The sequence below is a fragment of the Oncorhynchus mykiss genome, chromosome 17 (genome assembly GCF_057628025.1).
Source record: "Oncorhynchus mykiss isolate SJ-2025 chromosome 17, ASM5762802v1, whole genome shotgun sequence".
Classification (NCBI taxonomy): domain Eukaryota; kingdom Metazoa; phylum Chordata; class Actinopteri; order Salmoniformes; family Salmonidae; genus Oncorhynchus; species Oncorhynchus mykiss.
In genome coordinates, this window is record NC_143038.1 from 37,556,093 (window position 1) to 37,572,131 (window position 16,039).

The 16,039-nt window shown below is 44.9% G+C and overlaps 2 protein-coding genes across 4 annotated transcripts in view; both read left to right on the top strand.

Annotated features, from left to right (window-relative positions):
* Window positions 1–8,559, top strand: part of LOC149975935 (sodium- and chloride-dependent GABA transporter 2-like) — a 41,355-nt gene extending 32,796 nt beyond the window's left edge. For all 3 annotated transcript variants that reach the window (XM_090205449.1, XM_090205450.1, XM_090205451.1), the window contains 2 exons: window positions 3,113–3,283; window positions 3,934–8,559. In XM_090205449.1, coding sequence (XP_090061575.1) covers window positions 3,113–3,283; window positions 3,934–4,095 — 333 coding nt within the window. In that variant the 3' untranslated portion in view covers window positions 4,096–8,559. The remainder of the gene's footprint in view (window positions 1–3,112; window positions 3,284–3,933) is intronic.
* A 4,516-nt stretch (window positions 8,560–13,075) lies between these two features.
* LOC149975936 (sodium- and chloride-dependent GABA transporter 3-like) lies at window positions 13,076–15,835 on the top strand. Its single transcript, XM_090204188.1, has 4 exons — window positions 13,076–13,327; window positions 14,917–15,061; window positions 15,261–15,373; window positions 15,549–15,835. Exons 1-4 carry the CDS (start codon window positions 13,076–13,078, stop codon window positions 15,765–15,767), a joined length of 729 nt encoding a protein of 242 aa, XP_090060314.1. The 3' UTR covers window positions 15,768–15,835.
* The last annotated feature ends 204 nt before the right edge of the window (window positions 15,836–16,039 follow it).

Consider the following 16,039-nt stretch of genomic DNA (forward strand, 5'->3'; position numbering starts at 1 on the left):
TGAGAACCACTCCAGACAGCCATAGACTATGCTAGATACCCACACTAAGCCACAAACCCAATACCTAACAAAACCCCAAGACAAAACACACCACATAAAAAACCCATGTCACACCCTGGCCTGACCAAATAAATAAAGACAACACAAAATACTAAGACCAGGGCGTGACAGAACCCCCCCCCCCAAGGTGCGGACTCCCGGCCGCACAACTAAACCCATAGGGGAGGGTCCGGGTGGGCATCTGTCCACGGTGGCGGCTCCGGCCCGGTACGTGGACCCCACTCTAACAAAGTCTTAGTCCATTTGCCTTTCGTCCTTAGATAGGCGACCCTCGCCGCCGACCTTGGCCTAGTAGCCCTCACCAAGGGCCCCACTGGATGGAGGGCAGCTCGGGACTGAGGGGCAGCTCGGGACTGAGGGGTAGCTCGGGACTGAGGGGTAGCTCGGGACTCAGGGGAAGCACAGTACTGAAAGGAAGCCCAGTACTGAGAGGAAGCCCAGTACTGAGAGGAAACCCAGTACTGAGAGGAAGCCCAGTACTGAGAGGAAGCTCGGGCAGGTAGTTGGCTCTGGCAGATCCTGGCTAGCTGGTGGTTCTGGCAGATCCTGGCTGACTGGCGGTTCCCGTCAGATCCTGGCTGACTGGCGGATCCTGGCTGAATGGCGGATCCTGGCTGAATGGCGGATCCTGGCTGACTGGCGGCTCTGGCTGCTCCATGCTGAGACTGGCTGCTCTGGCTGCTCCATGCTGACTGGCTGCTCTGGCTGCTCCATGCTGACTGGCGGCTCTGGCTGCTCCATGCTGACTGGCGGCTCTGGCTGCTCCATGCTGACTGGCGGCTCTGGCTGCTCCATGCTGACTGGCGGCTCTGGCTGCTCCATGCTGACTGGCGGCTCTGGCTGCTCCATGCTGACTGGCGGCTCTGGCTGCTCCATGCTGACTGGCGGCTCTGGCTGCTCCATGCTGACTGGCGGCTCTGGCTGCTCCATGCTGACTGGCGGCTCTGGCTGCTCCATGCTGACTGGCGGCTCTGGCTGCTCCATGCTGACTGGCGGCTCTGGCTGCTCCATGCTGACTGGTGGCTCTGGCTGCTCCATGCTGACTGGCGTCTCTGGCGGCTCCATGCTGACTGGCGGCTCTGGCGGCTCCTTGCAGACTGGCGGCTCTGGCGGCTCCTTGCAGACTGGCGGCTCTGGCGGCTCCTTGCAGACTGGCAGCTCTGGCGGCTCCTTGCAGACTGGCAGCTCCTTGTAGACTGGCAGCTCCTTGTAGACTGGCGGCTCCTTGCAGACTGGCAGCTCCTTGCAGACTGGCAGCTCCTTGCAGACTGGCAGCTCCTTGCAGACTGGCAGCTCCTTGCAGACTGGCAGCTCTGGCTGCTCCTTGCAGACTGGCAGCGCTGAACAGGCGGGAGACTCCGGCAGCGCTGTAGATGTGGAAGGCTCTGGCAGCGCTAAACAGGAGGGAGACTCCGACAGCGCTGGAGAGGAGGAAGGCTCTGACTGCGCTGAACAGGCGGGAGACTCCGGCAGCGCTGTAGAGGAGGAAGACTCTGGCAGCGCTAGACAGGCGAGGCGCACTGTAGGCCTGATGCGTGGAGCTGGCACTGGGCCGAGAACACGCACAGGAAGCCTGGTGCGGGGAGCTGCCACCGGAGGGCTGATGCGTGAAGGTGGTACTGGATAGACCGGACCGTGCAGGCGCACTGGAGCTCTTGAGCACCGAGCCTGCCCAACCTTACCTGGTTGAATGCTACCGGTCGCCCTGCCAGTGCGGCGAGGTGGAATAGCCCGCACTGGGCTATGCAAGCGAACCGGGGACACCGAGCGCAAGGCTGGTGCCATGTAAGCCGGCCCAAGGAGACGCACTGGGGACCAGATGCGTAGAGCCGGCTTCATGGCACTTGGCTCGATGCTCACTCTTCCGTCCGCTCACTCTAGCCCGGCCGATACGCGGAGCTGGTATGTACAGCACCGGGCTATGCACTCGCACTGGAGACACCGTGCGCTCCACAGCATAACACGGTGCCTGCCCGGTCTCTCCAGCCCCCCGGTAAGCACAGGAAGTTAGAGCGTAGGTCTCCTACCTGGCATCGCCATACTCCCTGTGAGCCCCCCCCCCCCCCCCAAGACATTTTTGGGGCTGACTCTCGGGGTTCCGTCCGCGTCGCCGTGCTCGTCTCTCCAACTCCATTCTCTTATAACCTTCTTCGCACTGCTCCAGCGAATCCCAGGCGGGCTCCGGCACTGTCCCTGGGTCGACCGCCCACCTGTCTATTTCCTCCCAAGTAGTATAGTCCATCCAAAACGTCCTCCCACGTCCATTCCTCTTTTCGCTGCTCCAGCCTTTCACCACGCCGCTTGGTCCTCTTGTGGTGGGTGATTCTGTTACGGTTTTCTTCTATCTCCTCCTCTGACGAGGAGGTGTAGCAAGGATCGGACCAAAATGCTGCGTAGTTGGTGTTCATGTTCTTTAATAAAGGAAAAACTCAAACATGAACATAATACAAAACAACAAATGTGAGAAAACCTAAACAGCCTATCTGGTGAAAACAAACAGAGACAGGAACAATCACCCACAAAACACTCAAAGAATATGGCTGCCTAAATATGGTTCCCAATCAGAGACAACGATAAACACCTGCCTCTGATTGAGAACCACTCCAGACAGCCATAGACTATGCTAGATACCCCCACTAAGCCACAAACCCAATACCTAATAAAACCCCAAGACAAAACACACCACATAAAAAACCCATATCACACCCTGGCCTGACCAAATAAAGAAAGAAAACACACAATACTAAGACCAGGGCGTGACAGTTACTTGTAATATTTTGTTTCAACTATAATGCCTGATAAGCATCATCAACAGGGGGAACATAGTGGGTGTGCGCCAGCTCATGCTTTTTATTAGACCATTATAAATGCTCCACCAGAAGCCTGACCTGGAGAAACTATAACATTGTTCTTAACCTTATCTTGTTAATCTCAGTCCTCACTCAACCCTCACTGTTACCCTAATATGTTATAATTAGTACAATGCTATCAGAAAATACGTTGTGTTCTTTAATGTTTATTATACAACCTCCATCCATATCTTTTGTTCTAGGTTACATTTGTCTTTTCCTTGATAAAGTTAGCCCCGCTGAAGTTCAACAACACCTTTCAGTATCCTTGGTGGAGTTCCGCCATTGGCTGGTGGTTCACTCTCTCCTCCACCCTCATGGTTCCTCTATGGATGGTTTACATCGTGAGCGTCACTCCTGGTACACTGCGACAGGTAAATAGGGACATAATTTATTATGTTTCTATAGAGTTTCACATTGCTTGACTTGGGCAGGAGCTCTCCGGAGCTGAGTACCGGCACCTAAAATGTTTAACAGCTTGAGCTCCTGTTCCTTTTTTACAATATTATCTCAAAAGTATTGTGGAGCTCCTGCACCTAAATGTAAACAGTACCGGCAACTGTCTCAGCCCAAGTCAAGCACTAGAGTTTCAAAACAGAAAAGCATCTCAAAGTGGTCCAAAAGCAACAAAAATCAAGCAATATATCATAGGTAGCCTAGCTATAGCTAGTTACGTAGGTTGGCGATAGAGGCTAAGTCTTTGAGTACATTCTCCAAAGATGGAGCAATGGTCATGAGAGGCCATGGTTAATTTCTCACTATCAATTCCAAACTTCAGATCTTTTAAAAGTTGGCAGGTACCACTTGTGTTGTTATCGCTAGTTATGTCTCTATTTATACAATGATCAGATCCATTACCCAAACACCCATTTACTCCCCAATACACACTGATGTTGTTTCTTCTACCAACTAAGAAAGAGGAAAAACAATCAACGTTCTGCAAACATCACCAGTTATTTTATGTCTCATTCCTTTGGTGGTCTGTCTTTGAAATGCTCCTCTGTCCTCTTTATTGATTCCTCAGAGACTGTCCATCCTCACCACGCCGTCAAAGGATCTCCCCATGACCAAGGCCCAGAAGAATTCCCTCCTGGCCAAGCAGTCAGAGCAGGACAGACCCCTGGGGGACACGGAGATACCAGCCTGGGGCCACAACCTCCTAGACAGAGACACGGGCCTCCTGTAGAGACACTGGCCCCCTCTCTCAGCTACCATCCCTATAGGACTAGAGATAAGCAGGTCCAGCCAGTCACTCAAGGTCCTGACATAAACAATACAAATACTTCCTGTTGTGTAACAGAGACAAATGTGACCCTTTGCTTGGTCTGAGAGGCTTAGAAAAGTATAGTACAGAACATAATCCACCCCATGCCTTTTTCTTGGGAGGGAGATGTGGGCAAGTGTTTCCAAAACACACACTGTTTCCGGTATGTAGAGCTGATGAGACGTAGAAGCACTGGTTATGGGAAGTCTTGGTGTGAAAAAAGAGATGCGGTCATTCTGTTTGGCCCAGAAAACCCTGAATTAATAGAATTGCAGGTCAATCTTGGTGACTCATGTCAGAATGAGGAGAAAACATATTGAGTAAGGTCCGGCACAAAATATGGACCTTTGCACTTTTCCTTTAATTAACCAGGACTGTGGTCATGGCAGAGTAATGATGAATGGATCAAACACCTGTCACACAACATGATGGAAACAAAAACATGACATGTATGCTATTAGTTCCTGTTGGTTAACTGAGTCTGTATATACAAGTGAACAAACTATTTTTTTGAAGATACATTTTATCTTTGGGTGGGTTTAATAATCATATACCTTTATAGTTTTTTCTACTACTATGTAATTTCTTAAGACTTTGTGAAGAATGACATTTGTGAAAATATATTGATGGTTAACGAGAAGGGATTGTGGAAATACATATATAGTAGAAACACTGTAAAATACTGTGATAGGATTTGATGCCAATATCAATAAACTTATCAAACCTTGTGCCATGATTTATATCTTATTTTTTCCACCATTATTCTTTGGAGTACGTTAAATTAAAAGTGTAACTCGCTGCAGAAATATATTCAGGTGTAACATGAATCTGAGACCTGCGTCCTAGAATAGAAGTGATGATCTAGGATCATAGAAAAGGCTAAACTGAACCTAGATAAGCGCTCCTACTCTGAGGTAATTGAACAGAGACATCGTTATTGCACTGACTATAAATAAGTTTCCCCCACAGGGTACAGACAGTTTTCTATAGCCGAGCTGAAGACTAATACAGGAGCAATGCCCTTCTATGAGTTACAGATAAGACCAGTAAGACCAGTTAACAGCAGTTATCATTAGTTCAGGCTAAACCAACACAGAGCACACCCCACCTGCAATTGTGTCTGAGGTGAATTTAGCCTGATATGAAAAATGAATACTTGTAGCTTTAGACAGTTGTTTGTAGAATATCTATATTCATCCTTTATTGAGGTACTGTGGTCTGTATTAGTGTACAAATGGCTCTGATGATTGCTGACCAAACGAGCAGAACCAGCTCTACTATCCCTGATGACAGTCTGTGTTTTATCATTCATAGATACCATTATGACCATCAATGTAGCAGGTTAGGGTGATAATAGTGTTTCAAGATTTTGATGTATTTTTGTTGTTCTCATGATCATTTTACACAATTCCCCAGCTGCACATGACGTATTACAGTAGTATTTGACATTGAGGTCCAGTGATTGGTTGTGTCACTCCACATGTCAGGCTATCACCCTTAGTGCTTCAGCAAGTTGTAATACTAGTTCTAACAGAGATGTTAGACTCTGCTTCTCCACTGAGTTTAAAGACTAGGGGCTCTATTCAATCTGTAAATCTGAAGCGTTACAGATTCTGCGATAGAAATGTGAAGGTAATTTCCGATTGGACCAACATATACAGTGTTTACGGTGAATGCAGACTCCACTAAAGCAGGAACATTGCCTTTAAATCTCAATCACTCTGCAAAGATGAATTTATGCAACACAGATTGAATTGAGCCCTGGGTCATTCAGGTTTCCTGGACAAATAATTATAATTAGAATTAATGAATTCACACAACATATCTCTCAGAATCTCCATTGAGAATGCCTTTTAGTCCTGGGTTAGGCTTAATCTGTGTCTGGGAAACTGGCCCATTATTTCCTGAAATTTCAAAGAGTAGCCAATCCAGGGAGAGACTGACAAAGTATAATGCCAAAGTCATCTTAACATAAACAAGCATTTGAAAGGGTCCCTTGTTGCCCTGTTATGTTATTGCATTACAGTAAATAAAGAAGAACAGAACAAAACTGATATCCATCAGATAATTCCTGGGCTTCAATACCTCTTTTGCCAATTGGCCTGGACCCTTTGCTGCCGACACGGAGCCCCGCCGATCCATCACTACTGATCTGCCGATGTAACCGTCCGGGGGGGTTTAAATAGGCTCTCCCATTGCGACGTCCCCTTGAGGCACATCTGCTAGCCTGCAGCTAGCCCTGGCCTGCTTGCTGTCTGAATCGCCGTGCCACCAGCTCGCCTATCTACTCATTGGACCCTATGATCACTTGACTACACATGCCTCTTCATAACGTCAATATGCCTTGTCAATTGCTGTTTTGGTGATTATTTTTTGTCTTATTTCACTGTAGAGCCTCCAGCCCTGCTCAATATGCCTTAGCTAACCTTTATGTTCCACGCCCCACACATGCAGTGACCTCACCTGGCTTAAATGGTGCCTCTAGAGACAAAACCTCACTCATCGTCACTCAATGCCTAGGTTTAACTCCAACGTATTCACATCCTACCATAACTTTGTCTGTACATTATGCCTTGAATCTACTCTTACAAACCCAGAAACCTGCTCCTTTTACTCTCTGTTCCGAAAGCACTAGACAGCCAGTTCTTTCAGCCTTTAGCTGCACTCTTATCCTACTCCTCCTTTGTTCCTCTGGTGATGTAGAGATTAACTCAGGCCCTGCAGCCCCCAGCATCACTCCAATTCCCCAGGTGCTCTCATTTGTTGACTTCTGTACCCGTAAAAGCATTGGTTTCATGCATGTTAACATTAGAAGCCTCCTCCCTAAGATTGTTTTATTCACTGCTTTAGCACACTCCGCCAACCCGGATGTCCTAGCCGTGTCTGAATCCTGGCTTAGGAAGGCCACCAAAAATCCAGAAATGTCCATCTCTAACTATAAAAATTTCTGACAAGATTGAACTGCCAAAGGGGGCGGAGTTGAAATCTACTGCAGAGATAGCTTGCAGTGTTCTGTCATACTATCCAGATAATTCGAGCTTCTAATTTAAACATCCACCTTTCCAGAAACAAGTCACTCACTGTTGCCGCTTGCTATAAACCCCCTTCAGCCCCCAGCTATGCCCAGGAGACCATATGTGAATTGATCGCCCCACATCTATCTTCAGAGTTCGCACTGTTAGGTGACCTAAACTGGGACATGCTTAATGCAACCGCTGTGTCTGATTTCAAAAAAACTTTACGGAATAAGCAAACCATGCAATAATCTGAGATGGCGCTCAGAAGAAATAGTCACAATAGCCGCCATTTTGGCGTCAACATAAACAAGAAATTACACGATAAATATTCCCTTACCTTTGATGATCTTCATCAGAAAGCACTTCAGGAATCCCAGGTCCACAATAAATGTTTGTTTTCGATAATGTCCGTTATTTATGTCCAAATATTTATGTCCAAATACCTCCGTTTGTTAGCGCGTTTGGTATACATATCCAAAACGCTCATTCTGGTCAGCGTTACGTCAGACAAAAACTTCAAAAAGTTACATTACAGGTCGAAGAAACATTTCAAACTATGTACAGAATCAATCATTAGGATGTTTTTTAAATATAGCTTCAATAAAGTTCCAACCAGAGTATTCCTTTGTGTCTTGATGAGCAATGGAACGCAAGTGGATACCATGAGGAATGCGCGTGATCAGAAAATGACTGACTGCCAGTCACCTGATAGATTCTGCTCTCATTCAGTCCCACAACACAGTAGAAGTGTCATTCAAATTTCTATAGATGGTTGACATCTAGTGGAATCCCTAGGAAGTGCAACATCATTAATATCTCAAAGGGATTTCATTGGGAACTGTGGTGAATACATACGAAGCTCAGATTTCTCACTTCCTGTTTTGATTTCTGTTATACTCACAGACATCATTCAAACAGTTTTAGAAACGTTGGAGTGTTTTCTATGCATATATTAGCAAATGAGACTGAGGAGTAGGCCGTTTACTTTGGACAACTTATTCATCCAAGCTACTCAATACTGCCCCCCAGACCGTTTTGGTCTAGAGTGTCTCACCCTTTGAAGAGGGGGATGACCGAGGCAGCTTTCCAATCTTTGGGGATCTGACGATACAAAAGAGAGGTTGAATAGACTAGTAATAGGGGTTGCAACCATTTCGGCAGATTATTTTAGAGATGGTTGTGGACAGGTGTCTTTTATACTGATAACAAGTTCAAACAGGTGCCATTAATACAGGTAACGAGTGGAGGACAGAGGAGCCTCTTAAAGAAGAAGTCTGTGGTCTGTGAGAGCCAGAAATCTTGCTTGTTTGTAGGTGACCAAATAATTATTTTCCACCATAATTTGCAAATAAATTCATTAAAAATCCTACAATGTGATTTTCTGGATTTTTTTTTCTCATTTTGTCTGTCATAGTTGAAGTGTACCTATGATGAAAATTACAGGCCCCTCTCATCTTTTTAAGTGGGAGAACTTGCACAATTGGTGGCTGACTAAATACTTTTTTGCCCCACTGTACATGTATCTTATACCGTTTTAAAGGTAGTCTTGTTGTTAATCCGACCACAGTGTCCGATTTCAAATAGGCTTTACAGTGAAAGCACCAAAAACGATTATGTTAGGTGACCACCAAACCACAATAAAAACAGTCATTTTCCCAGCCAAAGAGGGAGTCACAAAAAGCACAAATAGAGATAAAATGAATCACTAACCTCTTCATCAGATGACACTCATAGGACTTCATGTTACACAATGTATGTTTAGTTTGATAAAGTTTATATTTATCAAAATATGAGTTTACATTGGCGCGTTACATTCACTAGTTCCAAAAACATTCAGGGATTTTGCATAGCCACATCATTCAACAGAAATACTCATCATAAATGTAGATAATAATACAAGTTATACACATGGAATTATAGATATACCTCTCCTTACTCTGTTGAAGAGCACGCACTTAGTTTTACTAGCATTTAAAAGTGGTTGGAGGCCACAGAAAGAGTGTTGTATGGCGTTGAAGCTCGTTTGCAGGTTTGTTAGCACAGTGTCCAAAGAAGGGCCAGATGTATACAGAATGGTGTCGTCTGCGTAGAGGTGGATCAGAGAATCACCAGCAACAAGAGCGACATCATTGATATATACAGAGAAAAGAGTCGGCCCTAGAATTGAACCCTGTGGCACTACAATAGAGACTGCCAGAGGTCCGGACAACAGGCCCCCCCGATTTGACACACTGAACTCTATCTGTAAAGTAGTTGGTGTACCTGGCGAGGCAGTCATTTGAGAAGCCAAGGCTATTGAGTCTGCCGAAAATAATGTGGTGATTGACAAAGTCGAAAACCTTGGCCAGGTTGATGCACAGTACTGTCTTTTATCAATGTGGGTAATGATATCGTTTAGGACCTTGAGCATGACTGAGGTGCACCCATGACCAGCTCGGAAACCATATTGCATAGTGGAGAAGGTACGGTGAGATTTGAAATGGTGATATGTTTATTACTGCCCACACCTTCCCGCACGACTAGCATCACTACTCTGGACGGTTCTGACTTAGAATATGCGGACAACAACAAATACCTAGGTGTCTGGTTAGACTGTAGACTCTCCTTCCAGACTCACATTAAGCATCTCCAATCCAAAGTTAAATCGGCTTCCTATTTCACAACAAAGCCTCCTTCACTCATGCCGCCAAACATACCCTCGTAAAACTGACTATCCTACCGATCCTTGACTTCGGCAATATCATTTACAAAATAGCCAACACTCTACTCAGCAAACTGGATGTAGTCTATCACAGTGCCATCCGTTTTATCACCGAAGACCCAAAGACAGTACTACACACCATTGCGATCAGCATGCTCTCGTTGGCTGTCCCTCAGCAGATATCAGTCGCCAAACCCACTGGCTCCAGGTCATCTATATGTATTTGCTAGGTAAAGCCACGCATTATCTCAGATCACTGGTCACCATAGCCTAAACCCACCCGTAGCCAGCACTCCAGAAGGTAAATTGCACTGGTCAACCCCAAAGCCAAAACTTCCTTTGGCTGCCTTTCCTTCCAGTTCTCTGCTGCCACTGACTGGAACGAATTGCAAAAATCTCTGAAACTAGAGTCTTATATCTCCCTCTCTAACTTTAAGCATCAGCTGTCAGAGCAGCTTACCGATAACTGTACCTGTACACAGCCATTCTGTAAATAGCACACCCGACTACCTCATCCTCATATTATTACTTACCCTCTTGCTCTTTTGCACCCCAGTATCTCTACTTGCAAATTATCATCTGCACATCTATTACTCCAGTATTAATGCTAAATTGTAATTATTTCCGCCTCCGTGGCCTATTTATTGCCTACCTCCCTACTCTTCTACATTTGCAAACCTTGTACATTGATTTTTCTATTGTGTTATTGACTGTACGTTTGTTTATGTGTAACTCTGTGTTGTTGTTTTTGTCGTACGGCTTTGCTTTATCTTGGCCAGGTTGCAGTTGTAAATGAGAACTTGTTCTCAACTGGCCTACCTGGTTAAACAAAGGTAAAATAAAATAAATGAATGAATGAATGAATGCTCCTTGCTATTCAAATACGAGGAAGCTTGACAAGTTTGTCGTTGTGTGTAAGGTGAGACAGATTGCCTATATGCCTATATGTGCCAGTTATCGGGTCGTACAACATGCCTACAGTATGTGGTACTATGAGATCTCTCAGTGTGACTGTGATGAGTGACAAGTTGTACTTTGTAATACTGCCTTCTGCATTCATATGTTAAATGATAATGACATTTGGACCCTATTTAAATTTGACATTTCAGGCCAGAAGAGAAGAGAACTGAGAGCTTAGTGCCTGAGTATAACAACAATTTTTTTCTGCTTGAAGATATACATATATATTACCTCCACCAGAGTACTTATGAGTTGTGCAGTAAAAAATAGTAAGTTACAAGTTACAACAGGAGAAATACGACTTGTAGTGAATATGTAAGACAACGAAGCCTACAACAGCAACACACTATCTCATCAACTGAAATGGTGTCTGACGTCACTTTTATTTCCATAGATAGGCTGTGATAGGAGAAAACTGAGGAAGATCAACAATATTGCCTAGATAAATAAAGGTTCAACAAAATACAATCAACAACATTGTAGTTACTCCACAAAACTAACCAAATTACAGAGTGAAAATAACGCAGTCTGTACTGAACAAAAATATTCCAAAAAAATAAGGTACTAATATAAAACTGCAAAAAAATCTGGCAAAGAAATTAACTATATATCATGAATACAAAGCGATACGTTTGGGGCAAATCCAACGCAACACATCACTGAGTACCACTCTTCATATTTTCAAGCTTAGTGGTGGCTGCATCGTGTTATGTGTATGCTTGTCATCAACAAGGATTAAGGAGTTTTTTAGGATAAAAAAAATGGAAAGAGCTAAGCACAGACAAAGTCCTAGAAGAAAACCGGGTTCAGTCTGCTTTCCATCAGACACTGGGAGACAAATCCACCTTTCAGCAAGACAATAACCTAAAATGCAAGGCCAAATACAGTGCCTTCAGAAAAAAATCATACCCCTTGACTTATTCCACATTTTGTTGTATTACAGTCTGAATTCAAGATGGAGTAAAAAAAAAATAATCATCTCACCCATCTACACACAAAACCACATAACGAGAAAGTAAAAAAAAAAATATTGGGAAGTGTTTGAAAATATATTGAAAATGAAATACACATATCTCATTTACATGAGTGGTCACACCCATGTTAGAGTCAATACATGTTAGAATCACCTTTGGCAGCGATTACAGCTGTGAGTCTTTCTTGGTAACTCTAAGAGCTTTGCACACCTGGATTGTACAATATTTTACCATCATTATTTTTTTAATTATTCAAGCTGATTTAAGCTGTTTGTGCCCAGTGGGTGCCTTGGCATAATTCCAATACTTCCAAAGTGTACAGCAAATGAGGGCATTATTATGAAAATAAACGGTGAATGATGTTTTTCTTTTCTGTTTTAATACGCGCTCATGTACACATAGTTTCAGGAGGGGTCTGATTTATAACGCAAACCATGCGTATGTACACTGCATTTGGAAAGTATTCAGAGCCTTTCCCATGTTCCACATTTTGTTAAGCTACAGCTTTATTCTAAAATTGATTAAATGTTAAAAAATCTTCATCAATCTACACACAATACCCCATAATGATGAAGCAAACACAGGTATTTAGACATTTTTGCAAATGTATTAAACATTAAAGGGGGGACTGTACACCAAATGTTGTCTGTTCGTTGTATGTACTCAGGAAAACTCATAGCTGCAAAATCCAAACATGAGAAAGTAGCATTGTAATCCAAAGAAATGTTATGATTTAAATTGGTATTACAGACATAAACTCAAAGTTTCTGACTGGAGCCTTTGTCAAGAATGTGCTGGTTGAGGGTGACATATAGGGCCAGACAATTAGCCATAATTGTCACACCCTGACCTTAGAGTGCCTTTTTATTTCTCTATTTGGTTAGGTCAGGGTGTGATTTATGTGGGCATTCTAGTTTTCTATTTCTATGTTTCCCAATCAGAGCCAGCTGTCTATCGTTGTCTCTGATTGGGACTCATACTTAGGCCGCCTGTTTTCCAGCCTAGTTTGTGGGATCTTGCTTTTGCACAGTTACTAGGTTGCCTGCAGAATAATACATTTGTTTATTCTTTTGTTGGTGTTCATCTTAATAAAGAAAGATGTACGCTTACCACGCTGCGCCTTGGTCTCCTTCTAACAACGAGCTTAACAGAAGTTCCCACCACAAACGGACCAAGCAGCGTGTCCAGGAGGAGAGGACATGACGGAAACCCGAGAGGCAGCCCCCAATTTTTTTGGGGGGGGGGGGCAGATGACGTGGGCGTTGGTGCTGAGGGGTGAGTCCGAGACAGAGGAGGAGAACTTGGACCGTTTGAGCGAGGAGTGGTTGGCAGTGGAAAGGGACGAAAGAGTTTGGAGGGGTTGGAGGCTAGAGCAAAACAGTCGCTTTGAGGAGCGTGTGACCCTTCTGACACCATGCTTTGCGGTTACACGTACTGTGTCTCCGGTACGCATCCACAGCCCAGTGCGTCCTGTGCTACTGCCCCACAATTGCCAGGCTAGGGTGAGCATCCAGTCAGGACGGGTTGTGCCAGCTCTGCGCTCCAGACCTCCGGTGCGGCTCCACGGCTCCGGACTGGGGACCGTCGCTTCGTGCCATGGATCATCACTGGAGGCTTCGGGCCATGGATCATCACTAGAGGCTTCGGGCCATGGATCATCACTGGAGGCTTCATGCCATGGATCATCACTGGAGGCTTCGTGCCATGGATAATCACTGTAGGCTTCGGGCCATGGATCACCACTGGAGGCTTCGTGCCCTGGAACATCACTGATGGCTTCGTGCCATGGATCATCACTAGAGGCTTCGGGCCATGGATCACCACTGGAGGCTGTGCGCGTAGAGCTGGCACAACGCGTCCTGGCTGGATGCTCACCCTAGCCCGGCAACTGCGGGGCGCTGGCACAGGATGCACTGGGCTGTGAAGGCGCACCGGAGACACAGAGCCGGCGCAGGATATCCTGCAGAGCCAGCGCAGGATATCCTGGGTCGAAGAGATGCGCCGGAGACCAGGAGCGCTGAGCCGGCACAATCTGTCCTGGCTGAATGCCCACTCTAGCACCTCGCTGCCTCCGCCTGTTTCCATTGGAGGCGATCCCTTCCGGCCAGGATCTCCTCCCACCTCCAGGTCCTTTGCCGTCCAGGATGTCCTCCCATGTCCACTCCTCCTGGCCACGCTGCTTGGTCCGTGGTGGTGGGATCTTCTGGTACGTCCGTCGTTGGAATGAGACCAAGGTGCAGCGTGGTAAAATACAAAACAAACGTAAAGTTCTGCAGGCTCCACAGCAACTATGCAAAACCATGCAATAAACAAAGACAAGATCCCACAACCTAATGGTGGGAAAAAAGGCTACCTAAGTATGATCCCCAATCAGAGACAACGATAGACAGCTGCCTCTGATTGGGAACCACACTGCCAAAAACAAAGAAACAGAAAACCTAGACTTTCTCACCCGAGTCACACCCTGACCTAACCAAACATGGAGAATAAGGATATCTAAGGTCAGGGCGTGACACCATGTTTGTATGTAAAATCTCCTCCTCCTATACTTTTTCCAACCTACACTGTGAATGTTTAAATTATGTTTTCAATATAGACAAGAGAAATACAATAATTTGTGTGTTATTAGTTTAAGCACACTATGTTTGTCTATTGTTGTGACTTAGATGAAGATCAGATCAAATTTAATGACCAATTTATGCAGAAATCCAGGTAATTCCAAAGGGTTGACTTACTTTTTCTTGCCACTGTACAAGGTCAAAATAGGTACCATTTGAATTTGCCTCTAACACCCTGGGATGAGACTAGTGTATAAGAATTGTGAAACTATGAAGACTATTGTGTCTCTCTCTGGTGTGTCTCACAGGTGTGACAAAAACTGTTACAAGTGTGTGGAAGAATTATGTACACAAACAATAAATGTGCCTTGCTAGATAAAATGTGCTGGCAGAACGTTTTCTCTTGCCTGCAAAAACGTCCCCTGTGCACATAATTATTTGGAGGTTGGATTGAAGAAATGGTAGAGTATCTGGAAAGTGTGATGATCTACATGTTGTAGGTCATTTGGATGCCTTCGTGTTGTGACTAACAGGGAAGTGAATCTATTTATAGGGACTGTGTCTACCTATGCCTTTTGAACAGTGGAACCAGCTTTGTGGCTGGTTTTGCAATCTTTTCTGTGCTGGGCTTCATGGCTTATGAACAAGGGACAGACATCTCAACCGTGGCCAAATCAGGTAAGTGTTGCAGCAGTGAGATACGAATGAATGAATGAATTAATAAAATAAACCTTAAAAAATGTGCAAACAAACAAATTAACATACCCTTGTAAGTTCTGCTTTGTTACAAGACAGGTGTCTTAGCATTTCAGGGATCTAACTATTCCCTCTGCCGCTGAGAGTTCAGTAATGAGTTTACCTGTATTACTGCATACAGGTCCTGGCCTGGCATTCATCGCCTACCCTCGTGCCGTGGCCATGATGCCATTACCACAGCTTTGGGCCATCTTCTTCTTCATCATGATAATCCTACTGGGTTTAGACAGTGAGGTGTGTTAGAGTGGCCCTGAAGGTCTATGGAATATTTTCTTTGCAAAGGAATGTTACATAACCTACAATAGATGCTGCAATCATCACTAAACTTTTGGATGTGAAACTGTGAATGAGTAGCTAGTATTTAAAAGAACAGAGTTTCCACTGAACTTCCCCATCATCTCTCCTTCAGTTTGTAGCTCTGGAAACTTTGGTGACAGCTATCTCAGACATGTATCCCTCCATCTTCCTGGTTGGCCATCGGCGTAAAATCCTTCTCCTCATCATCAGTGTGGGTAGCTTCTTCATTGGCCTGGTCATGGTCACAGAGGTGAGAGGTCATTTGAAGTCATCATTCTATAAGGATATAGGATATAAAATATGGAATTTTAAGGCCATCGTTATTAGATAAATCATGACAATAACCAGATATATGATCGATAATGTACCTCCCAAGTGATCTGTTTCCACATATCCCTGTGTTTCAACATACCTCCTCATTCCGCAGAAATGTTGGTAGCTGTTGGATAACTAATCATGCAGATGACTCTGCTTCTCTTCGTTATAATACAGTCAGTGTGTATCAGCTGGGTTTATGGTGAGTTAGCCCGGCCTACTCCCCTCCCAGTGTCGCTTAGGGCCCGCAACTACTTTTGTTCAATGTCAGTCGTGGTCTCAACTTAC